Here is a 20,912-nt window from a genome sequence, read left to right on the forward strand (position 1 = left end):
GTGACGTAGGTAGGAAAATAAAATAAATGAAATCGCGACGTTTCAGGCGCAACACAAACACCCGTCATCAGGTGGGACAACCACAGCAAGGAAACCGACCTCGCGACCCGACCCCGCGACCCGACCCCCGCGACCCGACCCCCGCGACCCGACCCCGCGACCCGACCTCGCTGAAGCAGTTTTATTGCTGTGGCTGCCTCACCTGATGACGATTGCTTGTGTTGCGACCGAAACGTCGTGGATCTGTTGTTATTTTTTTCCTACCTACGTGACTTTACCGAAAGAACCAAAAAGTATTAGTAGCTCGGCTGGGGCAGTTATATCTGTGGGACCTTTTCACCAACATCAAGATGGTGAAAAAATAAGAATAGGCTTTACCCTTTCTGGAACTACTGCCTTGTCTGCACGGTCCGCGCACCGAGTAATTGCTTGTTATACTCTTTGGTTCTATTCGGTAAAGTCACGTAAAAGTATAAAACAACAAAAAATAAAAAATACAAAAAAATTCACGACGTTTCGGCCACAACACAAGTGGCCTTCATCAGGTGAAGGGACCAGACTGTCTCGAGGACAGCGCTGGAGTGAACACAGCCAAGCTCAGACACAATTTAAACCGATAAGATGGTTTCAAATTAAGCAACCATTGGAAAGATGTTCTAAATGGAACCAAACATTAAACTAATTTTCAATGGCACAGTATATTTTTTCAAGTAGTGGTACCCCAAACTTCCGCAGCTGCTTAAATTCCCTTTTCACACCATCAATATGTAAACTCCCCCCTCCCCCCCTCGCCGGTCTGCACATGTTCACCCCCTCTACACCGTTCATCATGCTAAGTCCGCCAATCAAATGCTAATTTTTTATGATAATTCCTTTGTCAAGGCACCTTAATTCCTCTCACACAAGCTTAAAGGTCGGTGTCTGAGCTTGCCTGTGTTCACTCCTGTCCTCGAGACAGTCTGGTCCCTTCCCCTGATGAAGGCCACTTGTGTTGTGGCCGAAACGTCGTGAATTTTTTTTATTTTTTATTTTAATTTTTTGTTGTTTTATACTTTTACGTGACTTCACCGAATAGAACCAAAGAGTATGGATCCTTGCAGTCACGAAAGCTTCAAATCTAGAATAGAATTGCTGTCTGGCCTCTGCTCTCTCTCTCATCTGTGTCACCTATCCCCCTCCGTGCTGTCCCGTCAGTGCCCCTCTGTCTCGTCTGCACCGTCTTGGTTGCGCTGTCTGTCTTCAACTGTGCCGTCTTTAGCCGCAAGGGAAATCTGGTGTGCTGATTGTAAGGGAGCAATTGATGCTTAGGCACACAAACAACAGGTGGGGCCCTTCAGCAGCAGCAGCAGCAGCCAGCGAGGAGTCTGCCGAATTGACGTTACGTTGTGACTGTGTGCGACGACGCGATGGAGCGTGTGACCGTGTGTGACTGCGTGATGTGACCGTGTGACGTGGCTGTGTGTGTGATCACGTGACGTGACTGTGTGTGACCGTGTGTGACTGCGTGATGTGACCGTGTGTGACCGTGTGACGTGACTGTGTGTGTGATCACGTGACGTGACTGTGTGTGACCGTGTGTGACTGCGTGATGTGACCGTGTGTGACTGTGTGACGTGGCTGTGTGTGCGATCACGTGACGTGGCTGTGTGTGCGATCACGTGACGTGACTGTGTGTGATCATGTGACGTGGCTGTGTGTGCGATCACGTGACGTGGCTGTGTGTGTGAGCGCGCGGTATTGCCGTGCGATCCGACCTCTCGACCCGACCTCTCGACCTGACCTCGCGATCCCTGACCACGTGCGGTGCGGGCCCCCCCCCCCCCCCCCCCCCCCCCCCCCCCCAGGTGTGCAGCCTGCTGCTGGTGGCGCTGCACTCGGGCGTCCTGCAGGAGCAGCGCAAGGCGTTCCAGCGCGTCGCCTGCTACGCCGTGCGGCTGCACAGCGAGCAGACGTCAACGCGGCCCGCCATCGCGCACGCCCTGGAGGCGCTCAAGGCAGGTCGCGCGACACGTGGAAGAGCAGGCCAAAAAAAAAAAAATACCCCCATCTAAGAGCGGCCTCTGGCGGAGAGGCCCCCTGCGCCGGCAGGGGGCGCGAGCGAGCAGGCGCATTTACCCGTGGGGAGCCGTGCACGGTGACCAATCACGTGGCCTCTACGAACCGGCAGGTCGTCAGGGTAATAATACAGGATGATGATGATGAGGATGATGATGATGATGATAGGAATTCCCGTGTTTATTTTGTGCTGCGCCCTTCACAGCGGCGAACCTCGCGATGCGCTCCACGCTCAGGAAACCGGAGTAAAATTGCCGACGCTTTGAACGCGGTAAAAGGGCCCGGCGAGCGGAGATCGGATGTTGAGATGAGAAGTACAAACAGCGAGGACGGTCGCGGAGTCTCTGATGTCGCTGCGCTCCCCCCCCCCCCCCCTCGTGCCCGTGCCGCGCAGGTGGAGGCCCTGGGCCTGTGCGACACGATCAGCGGCTCCATCGAGGAGGTGAACGCACGCTTCGTGCAGGAGGCCGAGGGCGACATGGAGGAGGTGGAGCGCTACAGCATGCAGCAGTACTACAAGGAGACCATGATACAGGCGTTCAACTTCGGATTTGAGGTGCGCGGCGGCGGCGGCGGGACGGAGCGGGGCGTGGGTACGGTTGCCACCGTGCGTTCACACGCGTGCGGGCCCGTTGTGTTGTCGGACGCACGCGTGGTGACGGCCGCGTGCCCACGTGCCCGCGTGCCCACGCGCCCACGCGCCCACGCGCCCACGTGCCCACGTGCCCACGCGCCCACGTGCCCACGTGCCCACGTGCCCACGCGCCCACGTGCCCACGTGCCCACGTGCCCACGTGCCCACGTGCCCACGTGCCCACGTGCCCACGTGCCCACGTGCCCACGTGCCCACGCGCCCACGCGCCCACGCGCCCACGTGCCCACGTGCCCACGTGCCCACGTGCCCACGCGCCCACGCGCCCACGTGCCCACGTGCCCACGTGCCCACGCGCCCACGTGCCCACGTGCCCACGTGCCCACGTGCCCACGTGCCCACGTGCCCACGTGCCCACGTGCCCACGTGCCCACGTGCCCACGCGCCCACGCGCCCACGCGCCCACGTGCCCACGTGCCCACGTGCCCACGTGCCCACGCGCCCACGCGCCCACGTGCCCGCGTGCCCACGTGCCCACGTGCCCACGTGCCCACGTGCCCACGCGCGTGCGGTTGTGGTGGCAAAGGCGGCCAGGCGTGGTGCTGGCTACCCACACCCGGACGTGTTGCCGTGCCGACCTTCATAGGTGCTACTCGCTAACAGCACTTGCCCCGGCGGTCTGTTTAAGGCTATAGAGGGGTTCTTTGTCTTTGTGTCTTCTTGTGCATGTGCATGCATGTGGGTACGCGTGTGTGTGTGTGTGTTCATTCATGCCCACCTTCCCAACCCACTAAACTAATACACTCGACAACACAACCACCCACCCACCCACTCGCCTGAATACACTCTCCAACACTCACTCTCTCCACTGTCTCACCCGGCTCACAATGGGCCCTGCCCACACCCCCCTTCTCTCTCCCGCATGCCCCCCCCATGCCACCCAGTACCACAAGGAGGTGGTGCGACTCATGTCGGGCGAGTCACGGCAACGCGTGGGCGACCACTTCATCAGCTTCGCCCGCAAGTGGATGGAGTACGTGCTGAGCAAGTGTGAGAGCGGACGAGGCACCCGGCCCAGGTACTCACTCGCTCGCCTGCTCGCCCACTCGCTTGCCCATTTACTTGCCCGCTCACTCACTCGCTTGCCCGCACAGTCATTCGCCCGCTCGCTCACTCGCTCACTTGCTCGTCTGCCCGCCCGCCCGACCGCTCGCTCGCCCGCCTGCCCACCTGACACGGCACCACATATTTACATGCAGGACATCCGTCCCAGTGGCGAAAGCTTGAGAGACGATATTCTCCACCAACTGCCTGACCCGAGAGACGAGACGTGCTGCATCGCTCTCCGTGTGCGCCCGTAGTTTTTGGCGCGTCCCTTCCCCCGCCCGTCCGCGTCACCGTCCGCCAGTTTGCCGGACTGTCTTCCTGCCTGGTCCGCCCGCCCGTCCGCGTGCGGTGCGTGCGTGCGCGCGTGATGAGAGAGCCTTGGCAACCCCGCGAGCGCACGACCGCGTTCCTGCGAGCCGGTTTTCGCGCGGCGATGGTTGACCCCCGCGGCGCACGTCGGCTCGGGATGGCTCTGCCCGTCGTTGAATCCGCGCGACGTTTTGCGACGACTCTCTGTTGACGCTCTTGTGTGACGCGCCGGATCGAGGGGGGAGCGGCGCTTACGGCACGAGCTACCGCTGCTGACCGCGCGGCCGGTGGTCGTACCGAGGTGAGGAGCCGCGCTTTGTTTGAGGTGGTGCCGACCGCGGCTTAGCTGTCCAATCACAAGCCTGACCCTTCCCTCTGTCTGTCCGTCCGTCCGTGCGTCCGTCCGCCCCTCCGTCTTGTCTGTCTTGTCTCGTTATCAGGGCTTAATTTGTCACTGAAAATTGTCGCAGGTCACTGGTCGACCTGCATCAGGTTATTATATATGCTGGATGTGGTGGGTATGCCAGGTGCAGAAATATTTTCCGGATCGCGGGTATTAATGGTAAACTAAACTACGGTACTACTTAAAGCTTTCGTGACTGCAGGGATTCATCTCCTTGGTTCTTTCGGTAAAGTCACGTAGAAGGGAAATGATAAAATAATAAAAATCGAACCGTAATGAAATAAAAAATAAAATAGAAGTCACGTAGGTGAAGGCCCACTGAGCTACGTAGCTCTTTTTCAGAAGTCACCTGGCCACAAATGATAGCTCAACGAAGTGGCTTATCAACTGGGAATGTACAGCAGCCAAACACTCTAAATGCACATTGATCCTGGAGGGATAAACTGGAGGACCCAGAGGAAAATCCACGTGACCACAGGAAGAACATGCAAACTCAAAATATATGCAGGGGTCGGGGTCGCGATCGAAACCACGACCTCCTGTGTACCAGGCGAGGCAGATAACATCTCCTAGCCACCGACATGTCATCTGATGTTAGGCAGGTAACCGGTAGCCACAGCGAGAGGGATACTGAACGTGTTGATCCGGCTATGTTCAATATTTGGCGGACAGACCCGGCCGCGAAATTAAGCCCTGATTCTGGTCATGTGATCTCAACCACTCTGCGCAATTGGTCGTAACCGCGTCTTGTGGTAGGGTTGGCGGGCTGTGATTGGTGGAAATGAGGCCATGTGGTGCGACTAATCCCGCTCTGTGATTCCCTTGCGGTGGCGCCCGCGGTTGTTGACGGTGCGGTGATGGTGGCAGTGTCGCGTGTTTGATCAGCACGGGAAAATATTTCCTGTGGTTTTTGTTTGTCGCTATTGGTGCCGGGTCACAGCATAAATTTCTCAATTGAGGAGAGCCACACACACGCACAGCCTGTGCGCTTAGTGGTTGTGCAGCGGTTCAAGCCGCTGCGCTACGAACCCGGCGACCCGAGTTCGATTCCCGCTCACGGCCACCAACACTGGGGACGATTGTCTGAATCGGTCCTGGGCCCTAACCTCGGTCGACTTTACCTCAAATGGGTACCTGTAAACATCGACACTCAGGGAGACAAGGGCTGCCAAGTGTGGTGCTGGTCAACCACCCCCTCGTGCTCGCTGACAACACTTGCCCCAACTGTCTGTTGAAGCCTATACGGGGGGATCTTTGTCTTTGTGAGTTGTAGTGCAGCAACACCGTGCTATGGACCAGGGGAACCCGAGTTCGATTCCCACTGATGGCCAGCCAACATCCGTGGTGATTATCTGGACCGGTCCTGTGCCCTCCCCTAGGTCGGCTCAGCCTCAAATGATGTTCCTGGTGCGCCGTGTAAACATCGCCACTGGGGGAGACAAAGGCGGCCGGGCGTGGTGCTGGCCACCCACCCCCTCGTGCGCCGTGCCGGCCTTCACAGGTGCTGCTTGCTTAACCGCATTTGCCCCAAAATTTTGTCAAAGGCTGCACGGGGGGATCTTTATGTTTGCAGGTGGGCGACGCAGGGATTTGAGTTCATCACGGCCATCGAGCCGGCCTTCATCTCCGCTCTGCCCGAGGAGGACTTTGTGGTGAGTCCACCTCCCCTCGACCTTTTGACCCCGTGACCCCGATTCCCGGAGCACACTGGGATTGGGGCCGAACGGTCAGCGGGTGGAAGTTGCACTTTGAGACGATCGTGCGCTGCGGCTCCGCTGATTATTACAATAATAATAATAACATCCATAATGAAGGTTTATTTTTGGGTGAGATCACGTGAATATTAATGTGTCGTTTAACCCTCCACCACCCGACACGGCCAATTAGTAAGGCTTGTCACGTACAGTGAGGGAAAAAAGTATTTGATCCCCTGCTGATTTTGTACGTTTGCCCACTGAGAAAGAAATGATCAGTCTATAATTTAAATGGTAGGTTTATTTGAACAGTGAGAGACAGAATAACAACAACAAAAATCCAGAAAAACGCATGTCAAAAATGTTATAAATTGATTTGCATTTTAATGAGGGAAATAAGTATTTGACCCCTCTGCAAAACATGACTTAGTACTTGGTGGCAAAACCGTTGTTGGCAATCACAGAGGTCAGACGTTTCTTGTAGTTGGCCACCAGGTTTGCACAAATCTCAGAAGGGATTTTGTCCCACTCCTCTTTGCAGATCTTCTCCAAGGCATTAAGGTTTCGAGGCTGACGTTTGGCAACTCGAACCTTCAGCTCCCTCCACAGATTTTCTATGGGATTAAGGTCTGGAGACTGGCTAGGCCACTCCAGGACCTTAATGTGCTTCTTCTTGAGCCACTCCTTTGTTGCCTTGGCCGTGTGTTTTGGGTCATTGTCATGCTGGAATGCCCATCCACGACCCATTTTCAATGCCCTGGCTGAGGGAAGAAGGTTCTCACCCAAGATTTGACGGTACATTGACCTGTCCATCATCCCTTTGATGCGGTGAAGTTGTCCTGTCCCCTTAGCAGAAAAACACCCCCAAAGCATAAAGTTTCCACCTCCATGTTTGACGGTGGGGATGGTGTTCTTGGGGTCATAGGCAGCATTCCTCCTCCTCCAAACACGGCGAGTTGAGTTGATGCCAAAGAGCTCCATTTTGGTCTCATCTGACCACAACACTTTCACCCAGTTGTCCTCTGAATCATTCAGATGTTCATTGGCAAACTTCATACGGGCATGTATATGTGCTTTCTTGAGCAGGGGGACCTTGCGGGCGCTGCAGGATTTCAGTCCTTCACGGCGTAGTGTGTTACCAATTGTTTTCTTGTTGACTATGGTCCCAGCTGCCTTGAGATCATTGACAAGATCCTCCCGTGTAGTTCTGGGCTGATTCCTCATCGTTCTCATGATCATTGCAACTCCACGAGGTGAGATCTTGTATGGAGCCCCAGGCCGAGGGAGATTGACAGTTCTTTTGTGTTTCTGCCATTTGCGAATAATCGCACCAACTGTTGTCACCCTCTCACCAAGCTTCTTGGCAATGGTCTTGTAGCCCATTCCAGCCTTGTGTAGGTTTACAATCTTGTCCCTGACATGCTTGGAGAGCTTTTTGGTCTTGGCCATGGTGGAGAGTTTGGAATCTGATTGATTGATTGCTTCTGTGGACAGGTGTCTTTTATACAGGTAACAAGCTGAGATTAGGAGCACTCCCTTTAAGAGTGTGCCCCTAATCTTAGCTCGTTACCTGTATAAAAGACACCTGGGAGCCAGAAATCTTTCCGATTGAGAGGGGTCAAATACTTATTTCCCTCATTAAAATGCAAATCAATTTATAACATTTTTGACATGCGTTTTTCTGGATTTTTTTGTTGTTATTCTGTCTCTCACTGTTCAAATAAACCTACCATTAAAATTATAGACTGATCATTTCTTTGTCAGTGGGCAAACGTAAAAAAAATCAGCAGGGATTCAAATACTTTTTTTTTCCCTCACTGTAAACAAAACAAACATTAATAATTAGGCTGTGGTCGGGTGGTGGCGGGTTTAACGACACATTTATATTTACGCGATCTAACCCACAACAACAACAAAACCTTCATTATGGATAATATTGAACGCAAAAGCCTACCACGTGTTAAATATAATAGTAATGATACCTGGGTAGATTTGGTGTTGGCGCGATTGTGCTTATCGTGCGAGGCAGTCGTCGCAGTAGGAGGGGAGGGAGCGATCTTACTGCTGCTGTTGCTGCATGATCCCGATTGAGTGATCTGCGGTTGACCGTGATGCTGGCACACACACACACACGGGCCTCCTCTTTTCGAGTGGTGTGTGTGATTGAGTGGGTCGGTGTGTGTGTGTGTGATTGAGTGGGTCGGTGTGTGTGTGATTGAGTGGGTGTGTGTGTGTGTGATTGAGTGGGTCGGTGTGTGTGTGTGATTGAGTGGGTGGGTGTGTGATTGAGTGGGTGGGTGTGTGTGTGTGTGATTGAGTGGGTGGGTGTGTGTGTGTGATTGAGTGGGTGTGTGTGTGTGTGATTGAGTGGGTGTGTGTGTGATTGAGTGGGTGGTTGTGTGTGTGTGTGATTGAGTGGGTGGGTGTGTGTGTGTGATTGAGTGGGTGGGTGTGTGTGTGATTGAGTGGGTGTGTGTGTGTGTGATTGAGTGGGTGGGTGTGTGTGTGATTGAGTGGGTGTGTGTGTGATTGAGTGGGTGGTTGTGTGTGTGTGTGATTGAGTGGGTGGGTGTGTGTGTGTGATTGAGTGGGTGGGTGTGTGTGTGTGATTGAGTGGGTGGGTGTGTGTGTGTGTGATTGAGTGGGTGGGTGTGTGTGTGATTGAGTGGGTCGGTGTGTGTGTGATTGAGTGGGTCGGTGTGTGTGTGTGTGATTGAGTGGGTGGGTGTGTGTGTGTGATTGAGTGGGTGGGTGTGTGTGTGATTGAGTGGGTGGGTGTGTGTGTGATTGAGTGTGTGTGTGTGTGTGTGATTGAGTGGGTCGGTGTGTGTGTGATTGAGTGGGTGGGTGTGTGATTGAGTGGGTGGGTGTGTGTGTGATTGAGTGGGTCGGTGTGTGTGTGATTGAGTGGGTGGGTGTGTGATTGAGTGGGTGGGTGTGTGTGTGATTGAGTGGGTGGGTGTGTGTGTGATTGAGTGGGTGTGTGTGTGTGTGTGATTGAGTGGGTGTGTGTGATTGAGTGGGTGTGTGTGTGCGTGATTGAGTGTGTGTGTGTGATTGAGTGGGTGTGTGTGATTGAGTGGGTGTGTGTGTGATTGAGTGGGTGGGTGTGTGTGTGTGTGTGAATGGGTGGGTGGGTGTGTGTGTGATTGAGTGGGTGGGTGTTTGTGTGTGTGATTGAGTGGGTGTGTGTGTGTGTGATTGAGTGGGTGGGTGTGTGTGTGTGTGATTGAGTGGGTGGGTGTGTGTGTGTGTGATTGAGTGGGTGTGTGTGTGTGTGATTGAGTGGGGGTGTGTGTGTGTGTGTGATTGAGTGGGTGTGTGTGTGTGTGATTGAGTGGGTGTGTGTGTGTGTGTGATTGAGTGTGGGTGTGTGTGTGATTGAGTGTGTGGGTGTGTGTGTGATTGAGTGGGTGGGTGGGTGGGTGTGTTTGTGATTGAGTGTGTGTGTTATTGATTGATTGACTGGGAGAGTGAGTGGGTGAGTTGGTGGGTGAGTGACTGAGTGGGTGTATGAGTGAGTGACTGAGTGAGTGGCTCTATGTGTATGCGTGTGATTGAGTGGGTGTGTGTGTGATTGATTGATTGACTGGGAGAGTGAGTGGGTGAGTGACTGAGTGAGTGGCTCTATGTGTATGCGTGTGATTGAGTGGGTGTGTGTGTGATTGATTGATTGACTGGGAGAGTGAGTGGGTGAGTTGGTGGGTGAGTGACTGAGTGGGTGTATGAGTGAGTGGCTGTATGTGTATGCGTGTGATTGAGTGGGTGTGTGTGTGATTGATTGACTGGGAGAGTGAGTGGGTGAGTTGGTGGGTGAGTGACTGAGTGGGTGTATGAGTGAGTGACTGAGTGAGTGGCTCTATGTGTATGCGTATGATTGAGTGGGTGTGTGTGTGATTGATTGATTGACTGGGAGAGTGAGTGGGTGAGTGACTGAGTGGGTGTATAAGTGAATGACTGAGTGAGTGGCTCTATGTGTATGCGTGTGATTGAGTGGGTGTGTGTGTGATTGATTGATTGACTGGGAGAGTGATTGGGTGAGTTGGTGGGTGATTGACTGAGTGGGTGTATGAGTGAATGACTGAGTGAGTGGCTCTGTGTGTATGCGTGTGATTGAGTGGGTGTGTGTGTGATTGATTGACTAGGAGAGTGAGTGGGTGAGTTGATGGGTGAGTGACTGAGTGGGTGTATGAGTGAATGACTGAGTGGCTCTATGTGTATGCGTGTGATTGAGTGGGTGGGAGAGTTGGCGGATGTGAATCGTCTTTTATTTTTTCATCATCGTGGATAATCGGCAAAACGCGTAGCGGGGATCTTTAACTTCCACCACGAAGCAAATGGCGCACGGTATTTGCGGTGACAACACGCGGTAGTCATACCCACGACCGCAGTACTAACGGGGGCGGCCCGTCGGATTCGAACCACGAGCCTCTGCCGCCACCGGCCCTGCCGGCGCCGCCTTGGCACGCCCCCGCCCGGCGGTGATGAGCGCCGCGCTGTTTGTGCCCCGCAGAGTCTGCAGACGCTCATCAACAGCTGCATCCTGCACGTGATCGGGAAACCGCACAGCCCCGGCGTCGGTACGAACCCACGCTGCGACGCTGCAGCCCCGCACCGAGACAAAGACGCCCCCCATGTAGCCCGTAACAGACTGTAGGGGGCAAGTGCTGTTAGCGAGCAGCACCTGTGAAGGCCGGAGCTGTGGCGCGCGAGGGGGTGGGTGGCCAGTGGCGATGTTTACACACCGCACCGGGTACTCGGTAGTGGTCCACGACCGGTTCGGGTAATCGTCACTGGCGTCGACCTTGAGGAGGAATTGAACCCGGATCGCCGGGTTCATAGCGCAGCACGTGCTCACCGCTGCGCCACCGTTCCCCACCCGCACACGCACACATATCAAAGATCCCCAGTACAGGCTTTAACGGATTCTTGCGACAGGTGCTGTGCTGTTCGCGAGCAGCACCTATGACGGCCGGCACGGCGCACGAGTGGGTGGGTGGTCAGCACCGCACCCAGCCGCCTTTGTCTCCCAAGTGTCGACGTTTACACACCGTGCCGGGTGTCATCGTTTACGGCTGAGTCGACCTAGCGGAGACCCATATCCCCGTTGAAATATTCGTCACCGGTGTTGGCGCTGAGCGGGAATCGAACTCCCGCTCGCAGAGTTCGTAGCGCGGCACGCTAACCCCTACCCCACCGCTCCCGCACGTGTACCCACGCACGCACGCACCGGCACGTGAGAAAGCGTACACACGTGTCACAGCGTGCGGTGTGTCTGTGGCTGTTTGCCTGTAACGGTCCGTGTGTGGTGTGTGTCTGTGTTTTGCTCATCTTTGTGTCTCTGTGTGTTCCCTTGTGCTTCTCGGCTCCCGCCTCCCCCCCCACCTCCATGTGTGCCACGTGTGTGGCCCATGTTCATCGCCTGTCTGTCCCATGTTCATCACCTGTCTGTCCCATGTTCATCACCTGTCTGTCCCATGTGTGTCCTGTATCTGTCCTGTGCGCTTTGTTTCCCGTGCGTGCCCCGTGCGTACCCCGTGTCTACCCCGTGTCTACCTCGTGTCTACCCCGTGTCTACCCCGTGTGTGCCCCGTGTCTACCCCGTGTTTACCCCGTATCTACCTCGTGTCTACCCCTTGTCTACCCCTTGTCTACCTCGTGTCTACCCCTTGTCTACCCCTTGTCTACCCCGTGTCTACCCCTTGTCTACCTCGTGTCTACCCCTTGTCTACCCCTTGTCTACCCCGTGTGTGCCCAGTGTCTACCCCGTGTTTACCCCGTATCTACCTCGTGTCTACCCCGTGTCTACCCCGTGTCTACCCCGTGTCTACCCCGTGTTTACCCCGTGTCTACCCCGTGTCTACCCCGTATCTGCCCCGTGTCTACCCCGTGTCTACCCCGTGTCTACCCCGTGTCTACCCCGTGCGTGCCCCGTGTCTACCCCGTGTCTGCCCCGTGTCTACCCCGTGTCTACCCCGTGTCTACCCCGTGTCTACCCCGTGTCTACCCCGTGTCTACCCCGTGTGTGCCCCGTGCGTTTCCCTGGCCCAGCGATCCACAGGAACAGCCCACGCCCCATCAGCGTGCCGCGCTGTCACAGCGACCCGCCCGTGTTCAGCGTCTCCGTGCCCATCTCTTCCAGCCAGGACCCTATCAGGTATCCAACCCAAGCCCCCTCACCAGAATAGGCACCACGTACGAGACCCACACATCGCTCACCTTCCTTGCTTTGGCATTCGTAACAGACGCCCGGTGAGATACATGGAGACCCACGTGAATACACAGAGATACATAGAGACCCACATGAATACACAGAGATACATAAAGACCCACATGAATACACAGAGATACATAGAGACCCACGTGAATACGCAGAGATACATAGAGACCCACGTGAATACGTAGAGGCTGGTACACAGACACCAGCGCCGGTAGTGTGACGAGCGTGACGGTGCTTGCCACGTGCCTCAGGGTGCTGAGCCTGTCGGAGGGCGACCGCCTCTCCTCCCTCACCTGCGAGCCCTTCAAGTCGCTGAGCCGCCATTCCAGCCCCACGGAGGAGCGCGAAGGTGAGGGGGTGGGGCTTGGCGTGGGGGTGGCGGGGGGTGATGTCCGAGCCACGCTTAGTCAGGGATGTGGTGGTGGCGGTGGTGGTGGTGGTGGCTACGCTGCTGCACGTGGCTGCCTGTGAGCATCCAGCACCGTGGAGGCAGCAGCGAGCGTTGGTGGATTGAACGCAGATGATGTTGTGAATTTCTGCCTCCCTTCCCGTGGGAGAGACTCGAGGAGGAGCCGTACCGCTGGCCGTGCCAGGAGAAGGCGGTACAGGGAAAATGTGGACTCTGTCTGTGTGGGATTGAGCGTTTCCCCATCGCACCGCCGGCGTTCTCTCTGGGTGCTCCGGTTTCCTCCCAGACACTTGATAATTATTGGCCCGTAACGCCTTAATTTGGTCGTGTGGATTTTTCTCCGGGTCCTCCCGATTTTTCCAACCACATTTTAGAATCAACGTCACGCGTTTTAGAGTACATTTGGATGCCGTACATTTCCACGTGACGATGAGCCACTGAGTCCAGCTGTTATTTGTGATAGGCAGGTCGCTCTTGAAAAATTGCTGGATAGGTCATTGGGCCTTACGTGAGATGTCTTTCCCTGCTGGTCCATGAGATGTTTCTCTCTGCTTGGTCCGTGAGATGTTTCTCTCTGCTTGGTCCATGAGATGTCTCTCTCTGCTTGGTCCGTGAGATGTCTCTCTCTGGTGGTCCGTGAGATGTCTCTCTCTGGTGGTCCGTGAGATGTCTCTCTCTGCTCGGTCCGTGAGATGTCTCTCTCTGGTGGTCCGTGAGATGTCTCTCTCTGCTTGGTCCGTGAGTTGTCTCTCTCTGCTGGCCCGTGAGATGTCTCTCTCTGTTGGTCCGTGAGATGTCTCTCTCTGCTTGGTCCGTGAGATGTCTCTCTCTGCTTGGTCCGTGAGATGTCTCTCTCTGGTGGTCCGTGAGATGTCTCTCTCTGCTTGGTCCGTGAGATGTCTCTCTCTGGTGGTCCGTGAGATGTCTCTCTTTAGCTTTGAGTGAACATGGCGTGGCGGTAGCGGCGTCGCGTTACAAGTTGACGTTATCATTATTTGTATTATTATATCTTACGTATTATTATATCTGACTGAAAAATAACTATTTTTATTTGACCAGCTAAGGCCCACTGAGCTATGTAGATCTTTTTAAAAAGCGACCGGCCATCACGAATGATAGCTCCAACGAAGTGGGCTCATGATCATCATCATCACGTGGATATTTATAGCAGCAGCCAAATATTCTAAACGCGTGACGTTGATTTTAAATGTGGAGAGGGAAAACCGGAGGACCCTAAGAAAAATCCATGCGACCACGGGGAGAGAGAGAGAGACACGCAAACTCTAAATACACAGGCGTCAGGGTCAGAATCGAACCCACGACCTCCTGAATACCAGGCGACGTAGCCATAGCGGGAGGGCATACTGGACGTGGTGTGCCTCGAGGCGTCGATTCGTTGATGACCGTCGACTCTCGGTCCTGTGAGCATCGCACTTAGCGAGTGCACGTGATCACCCCCTCCTCCAGCCACTCGAGACTGCTACCACTAGATCGGCACAATGCTAAACGAATAAGCAAAGAATTGATGCTTGAGTTGAATTGTGACCCCTGTTTCTCCTGTTCCCTCCTCTCTACTGTCTCTGTCTCCCCTCTCCGTGACTCCCCATGTCTCCCCACTTACCCTTCGTGTCTCCCCCGCTTATTCCTGCATCCCTCCGTGTCCCATTGCATCCCCCCCGCGTCTCCCCGTGTCTCCCCGCGTCTCCCCACGTCTCCCCGCGTCTCCCCGCGTCTCCCCGCGTCTCCCACTGCCGTCGTCCCCCCGGCGTCGTCTCCACCCCAGAGCCGAGTTTCCCGCGGGGGGAGCCGCTCGTCGTGGCCACGTCCACCCCCGTGCGCCGCAGCTGGGAGCTGACGGGCTTCGTCAACGAGGCCAAAGGTCAGGGCCCTCGCGCTCGGCACCGGTGCCCTGTTGCTCCGCGCGCGCAGGCACGTCCGCGCGTACTACGCGCGACGCTCCTTCGTGCGTGCCTCGGCCGGTCTGCGCGTGCCTGCGCTCGTGTCGAGGGGGCAGCTCCGACAGTCTGTTAAGGCCGCGCAGGGGATCTTCGTGGGGGGAGTGATGGCGGAGCGGCTCCCGTGCCGCACCACGAACCCGGCCACCCGAGTTCGATTCCCGCTCACGGCCAACGCCAACTACGGCGACGGTTACCTCAATCGGCCTTGGGGCTCGCGTAGGTCGGCACGCGGCGTGCGAACATCGCCGCTCGGGAGACACGCGGCCCGGCTTGGCGCCGGCCACCCACGCCCTCGTGTGCCGCGCCGGCCTCCGTAGGCGCTCGCCGCTCCGCTCGCTCACAGCACTTGCTCCAACAGTCTTGTTCGGGCTACACGAGGTGGGGCGAGGATCTCGGTGCGTAACTCTGCTGCGTTCCCGTGCGTGCGTGCAGAGGAGAGCTCGCGCTGCGGGCGCATGGAGCGCGTGCGCAAGGCGATGGCGCGCTTCGAGCAGAAGTTGGACGCGCAGAGCCAGCGGCGCCGCGTGGTGGGCCGCGTGTGCAGCACGCCGCACGCCATCAACAACCTCATGCACGTGGGCCTCCGCAAGGTCACCTTCAAGTGGCAGAGGGGGAACAAGATCGGTGAGGGAGGCCCTCCCTGTGTCACCCTCCTCCATCCTGCCCCCTCCATCCTCCCTCCTTCCCCCTCCCTCCTCCCCCCTCCTCCCCCCTCCCTCCTCCCCCTTCCATTCTACTCCCCCTGCATCCTGCCCCCTCCCTCCTCCCCCCTCCTTCCCCGCCTCTCTCCGCCCACCCTCCCCCTGTGTGTGTTTGTGTGCACCTGTGATTGGCCATGTAGGGGAGCGGTGGCACGGTGGTTAGCGCTCCGCTGAGCCACAAACCCGGCGAGCCGAGTTCACTTGCCGCTCATGGCCGCCAACACCAGTGACGATTGTCTGAACTGGTCCGGGGCTTGCTCTAGGTCGACTCAGCCATAAACGAGTACCCGGTGCGGTGTGTAAACATCAGCACTGGAAAGACAAAGGCGGCCGGGGGTGGTGCTGGCCACCCGCCCCCTCGTGCCTTCGGGCCTGCTCGCTAACAGCACTTGCCCCTTACAGTCTGGTAAGGCTGCACGGGGGATCTTTGCCTTCACGTGCGTGCGTCCCTGCTTGCATGCGTCTCCAGGTGAAGGGCAGTACGGAAAGGTGTACACGTGCGTCAACGTGGACACGGGAGAACTCATGGCCATGAAGGAGGTAACGACAGCAGCAAAGAGGGCGGCCGCCAGTGCGCGCGTGCCAGGCCAGGTGCACCTGGAGGCCGTCGCACGAAGCGTCGCAGACTCCCTCGCCGGCGGCGCGGGGACACGGCGCCGACCGGGGCGGTGTGGGTTCGCCGAGCGGACGGTGCCGCGGTTGGCGCTGCGAACCCGGCGGCCCGAGTTCGATTCCCGCTCGCGGAGCGACATCGGCGATAGTACAGCGTGTTGCAAAAAGATTGAGATCGCTAACCGCCCACGAATGAAACTCTTACCACTTGAAAGGGCGGGGCATAGAGAGGGCGGGGCATAGAGAGGGCGGGGCATAGAGAGGGTGGGGCATAGAGAGGGCGGGGCATAGAGAGGGCGGTGCATCGAGTTTAAAATGATTACCGCTCGATGCCTCTCCCAGCGCACAAACAGCCCCTAGCCTCAGTCATTCTCTAGATAGTGACCCCAGTGAACACAAACAGCCCCTAGCCTCAGTCATTCTCTAGATGGTGACCCCAGCACACAAACAGCCCCTAGCCTCAGTCATTCTCTAGATGGTGACCCCAGTGAACACAAACAGCCCCTAGCCTCAGTCATTCTCTAGATGGTGACCCCAGTGCACAAACAGCCCCTAGCCTCAGTCATTCTCTAGATGGTGACCCCAGTGAACACAAACAGCCCCTAGTCTCAGTCATTCTCTAGATGGTGACCCCAGCACACAAACAGCCCCTAGCCTCAGTCACTCTCTAGATGGTGACCCCAGCACACAAACAGCCCCTAGCCTCAGTCATTCTCTAGATGGTGACCCCAGCACACAAACAGCCCCTAGCCTCAGTCATTATCTAGATGGTGACCCCAGTGAACACAAACAGCCCCTAGCCTCAGTCATTCTCTAGATGGTGACCCCAGCGTACAAACAGCCCCTAGCCTCAGTCATTCTCTAGATGGTGACCCCAGCGTACAAACAGCCCCTAGCCTCAGTCACTCTCTAGATGGTGACCCCAGTACACAAACAGCCCCTAGCCTCAGTCATTCTCTAGATGGTGACCCCAGTGCACAAACAGCCCCTAGCCTCAGTCATTCTCTAGATGGTGACCCCAGTGAACACAAACAGCCCCTAGCCTCAGTCACTCTCTAGATGGTGACCCCAGCACACAAACAGCCCCTAGCCTCAGTCATTCTCTAGATGGTGACCCCAGCGTACAAACAGCCCCTAGCCTCAGTCATTCTCTAGATGGTGACCCCAGCGTACAAACAGCCCCTAGCCTCAGTCACTCTCTAGATGGTGACCCCAGCACACAAACAGCCCCTAGCCTCAGTCATTCTCTAGATGGTGACCCCAGTGAACAAACAGCCCCTAGCCTCAGTCATTCTCTAGATGGTGACCCCAGCACACAAACAGCCCTTAGCCTCAGTCATTCTCTAGATGGTGACCCCAGCGCACAAGCAGCCCCTAGCCTCAGTCATTCTCTAGATGGTGCCCCCAGTGAACACAAACAGCCCCTAGCCTCAGTCATTCTCTAGATGGTGACCCCAGCGCACAAACAGCCTCTAGCCTCAGTCATTCTCAAGATGGTGACCCTCGCAACACAAGGAGCGTTTTGCGTTCTGCGGTTCGGCAAGACTGAATCCGTAATTGCGGTGCGGCGTGCGTTTCAACGGCGTTGTGGCATTGATCCGCCAATGTCAAAGAGCGTTCGTCGTTGGTTCCGACGATTTGAGGACACGGGCTGCTGTTGATGTAAGGGGAAGAGCAGAGGGCAACCACGCACATCAGAGGGAAACGTGAGAAGAGAGGCGTCTGGGGACGAATTCAACTATCGTCTCTCGATGTTGTCCGTACAGCAGGTGGAGGGCACACGTAGAGCATTTATAAAATGGGTAATAAAACTTGGTAACTCATCAAAACCGTGTGTAACTTTTCGTGTAATTGTAACATGTTGCCGTCGTGAAATATACTGCTTTGAAATTGGGTCCATCTTTTTAAATATCTGAATCAGTCGAGGGCTTCCCCGCGGTCGACTCGGCCTCAAATTAATTGTCTACCTTGGTGCGCAAGCAAACATCAGCACTTGTGAGACAAAGGTGGTGGCGGTGGGGCGTGGTGCTCGCCTCGCCATCCCATCGTGCGCCGTGCCGACCTTTTTAAATCCTTTCCCGGTCTGACGACGCCTGCAAAGTTGCAGGCTGTGGATCGCGTTCACCGCCCAATCTCGGATCGCGCGAGCCGCCCAATCTCGGAGCGCGCGAGCCGACTCGGCGTTCATTTGATTTAGAGAGGTGTAGGAGCAGCAGCAGCGGCGGCGGCGGCGGCGCCGTTTGCTTTTACGTTACTCGTCGCGGAGAGCCGAAGCGACGTGACCGCCGCCACTCTGAGGCGGCTGGCGCCAAGCTGTGCCCCGCGCCCTCCCGCGTGGCCTTGTGGGAGCCTCAGTACCGATAAAGTCATTTTATTTTAGTTCCGTTCCGATGATGCACGTACGCATACGTGGGGAGCGGTAGTGTGGGGAGCGGTAGCGTAGCGGTCAGCGCGCTGCGCTACGAGCCCGGCGGCCCAGGTTCGATTCCCGCTCATGCCCAACACCGGTGACGATTATCCGAATCAATAATGGGCTTCCCCTAGGTCGACTCAGCCTCAAATGAGTACCTGCAGCGGTGTGTAAACATCACCACTGGGGAGTCGAAGGCGGCCGGGCATTGTGCTGGCCACCCACCTCCTCGTGTGCCGTGCCGGCCTTCATAGGTACTCGCTAACAGCGCTTGCCCCTACAGCCTGTTGAGGCTACACGGTGGATCTTTGTGTGAACGCGTGTGGTGCGTGCGTTCTCGCTGGCCCTGCAGATTCGGTTCCAGCCCAACGACCACAAGACCATCAAGGAGACGGCGGACGAGATCAAGATCTTCGAAGGCATCAACCACTCCAACCTGGTCCGCTACTACGGCGTGGAGCTCCACCGGGTGGGTCCACGCACGGGGTCGCTCGCTCGCCGCTCTGCTGGGTGGACATTGCTGGGTGGACAATGTTAAGCGACAATAGTGGGTGGACAGTTCTCTCCGTGTGTGTGTGTATATATATCCGTGTCTATCTCCCTGTCTATAGCTCTGTTTGTCTCCACGTGTTTCCCTGCGCGCGCCACTCGCTGCGTCTTGCGCGCGCAGGAGGAGATGTACATCTTCATGGAGTACTGCGACGAGGGCACGCTGGAGGAGGTGTCCCGCCTGGGCCTTCAGGAGCCCGTCATCCGCCACTACACCAAGCAGATCTGCACGGCCATCACGGAGCTGCACGAGCGCGGCATCGTGCACCGCGACATCAAGGGTAGCGCCCGCCGCCACCGTCACCGTTGCGACGCCGTTGTGGCGCCATTCAGACGCCGTTGTGACGCCATTCCGATGCCGTTGTGACGCCTTTCCGACGCCGTTGTGACGCCTTTCCGACGCCGTTGTGACGCCATTCTGACGCCATTGTGACGCCGTTGTGACGCCATTCAGACGCCGCTGTGATGCCATTCTGACGCCGTTGTGACGCCGTTGTGGCGCCATTCAGACGCCGTTGTGACGCCATTCCGACGCCGTTGTGACGCCTTTCCAACGCCGTTGTGACGCCTTTCCGACGCCGTTGTGACGCCATTCCGACGCCGTTGTGATGCCGTTGTGATGCCATTCCGACGCCGTTGTGATGCCATTCCGACGCCGTTGTAACGCCTTTCCGACGCCGTTGTGACGCCTTTCCAACGCCGTTGTGACGCCATTCAGACGCCGTTGTGACGCCGTTGTGACGCCATTCAGACGCCTTTGTGACGCCATTCCGACGCCATTGTGACACCATTACAACGCCGTTATGACGCCGTTGTGACGCCATTCAGACGCCGTTGTGACGCCATTCCGATGCCGTTGTGACGCCATTACAACGCCGTTGTGATGCCATTCAGATGCCGTTGTGACGCCGTTGTGACGCCATTCCGACGCCGTTGTGACGCAAGGCCCTCCAGCGCGACGTCGCACGCGTTTGGAGTGTTTGTCTGCCGCTTTAAATTTCTACGATGACGATGATGAAATGGGCCACTTCGTTGAGCTATCATTCGTGGTAGCCAGGTCGCTTCTGGTAAAGAGTTGCACAGCCCAGCGGGGGGCCCTGACCTGGCAAAATACAAAATAGTTTATATTTTGTATCGTTTTAATCGCCGCTACCTCCTCCTGACCAACATGAAAGAGTTGCCCGAACGCCCTCTCTCGGTGGGGGGCTCTCTCCGGCGCCCCTCTCCCGGAGGCCCCTTCCGGCGACGGCGGCGGCGGCGGCGGCGGCGTGAGCGAGCGAGCGCTTGCGAGGGCTGCGCCTTTGCCGTTCTTTGCCCTGCAGCTGAGCGCCGGATGGCTTTTGCTTTTTTTCAATTTCCCCTCCGTCGCTAGGAGCGAACATCTTCCTGACGTCGACGGGGCACATCAAGCTGGGAGACTTTGGGTGCTCGGTGAAGCTGAAGAACATCTCACAGACGATGCCCGGGGAGGTGAACAGCACGCTCGGCACAGCCGGTGAGCGGGCGACGGCCACGGGGATGGGTCACACCGGCACACACGCGGCCGCAGCGACGCAACACCCTACGTGGTGTCGAGAGACCGCACATCGAGTCTTGAGACGGAGTGGCAGCTGAAGGAGGGCGTTCGCCCGAAACGACGTCCGTCATCCATACGGAGCGGTGGGGGAGGAGGGGGGGGGGGTCCGCTCGTCGTCGCGCGACCGTGGGCAAAGGGGGGGGGAGGCCTTCATCCAGCAGTGGAGAGACCACGGCTGATGATGATGACGACGATGCTGCTGCTGCCGTGTGCATGTAGCGTAGCGGTTAGCGCTGACGCTGCGCTACGAACTCGGCGCCCCGAGTTCCGATTCCCGCTCACGGCAACACCAGTGACGATTGCCTGAACCGGTCCTG

The 20,912-nt window shown here is 56.8% G+C and overlaps 1 protein-coding gene across 3 annotated transcripts in view; it reads left to right on the forward strand.

The window, feature by feature from the left end:
* MAP3K4 (mitogen-activated protein kinase kinase kinase 4) overlaps positions 1 to 20,912 on the forward strand; it is an 81,613-nt gene that overhangs the window by 52,773 nt on the left and 7,928 nt on the right. For all 3 annotated transcript variants that reach the window (XM_076053245.1, XM_076053244.1, XM_076053243.1), the window contains exons 13-25: positions 1,845 to 1,994; positions 2,450 to 2,611; positions 3,592 to 3,725; positions 6,040 to 6,118; positions 10,674 to 10,740; positions 12,212 to 12,317; positions 12,632 to 12,729; positions 14,573 to 14,668; positions 15,180 to 15,371; positions 15,918 to 15,988; positions 18,823 to 18,939; positions 19,141 to 19,300; positions 20,392 to 20,514. In XM_076053245.1, coding sequence (XP_075909360.1) covers positions 1,845 to 1,994; positions 2,450 to 2,611; positions 3,592 to 3,725; positions 6,040 to 6,118; positions 10,674 to 10,740; positions 12,212 to 12,317; positions 12,632 to 12,729; positions 14,573 to 14,668; positions 15,180 to 15,371; positions 15,918 to 15,988; positions 18,823 to 18,939; positions 19,141 to 19,300; positions 20,392 to 20,514 — 1,555 coding nt within the window. The remainder of the gene's footprint in view (positions 1 to 1,844; positions 1,995 to 2,449; positions 2,612 to 3,591; positions 3,726 to 6,039; positions 6,119 to 10,673; positions 10,741 to 12,211; positions 12,318 to 12,631; positions 12,730 to 14,572; positions 14,669 to 15,179; positions 15,372 to 15,917; positions 15,989 to 18,822; positions 18,940 to 19,140; positions 19,301 to 20,391; positions 20,515 to 20,912) is intronic.

This window comes from Petromyzon marinus, chromosome 60 (assembly GCF_048934315.1).
Source record: "Petromyzon marinus isolate PM22_M1 ecotype Great Lakes invasive population chromosome 60, UKy_Petmar_22M1.pri1.0, whole genome shotgun sequence".
NCBI classification, from domain to species: domain Eukaryota; kingdom Metazoa; phylum Chordata; class Hyperoartia; order Petromyzontiformes; family Petromyzontidae; genus Petromyzon; species Petromyzon marinus.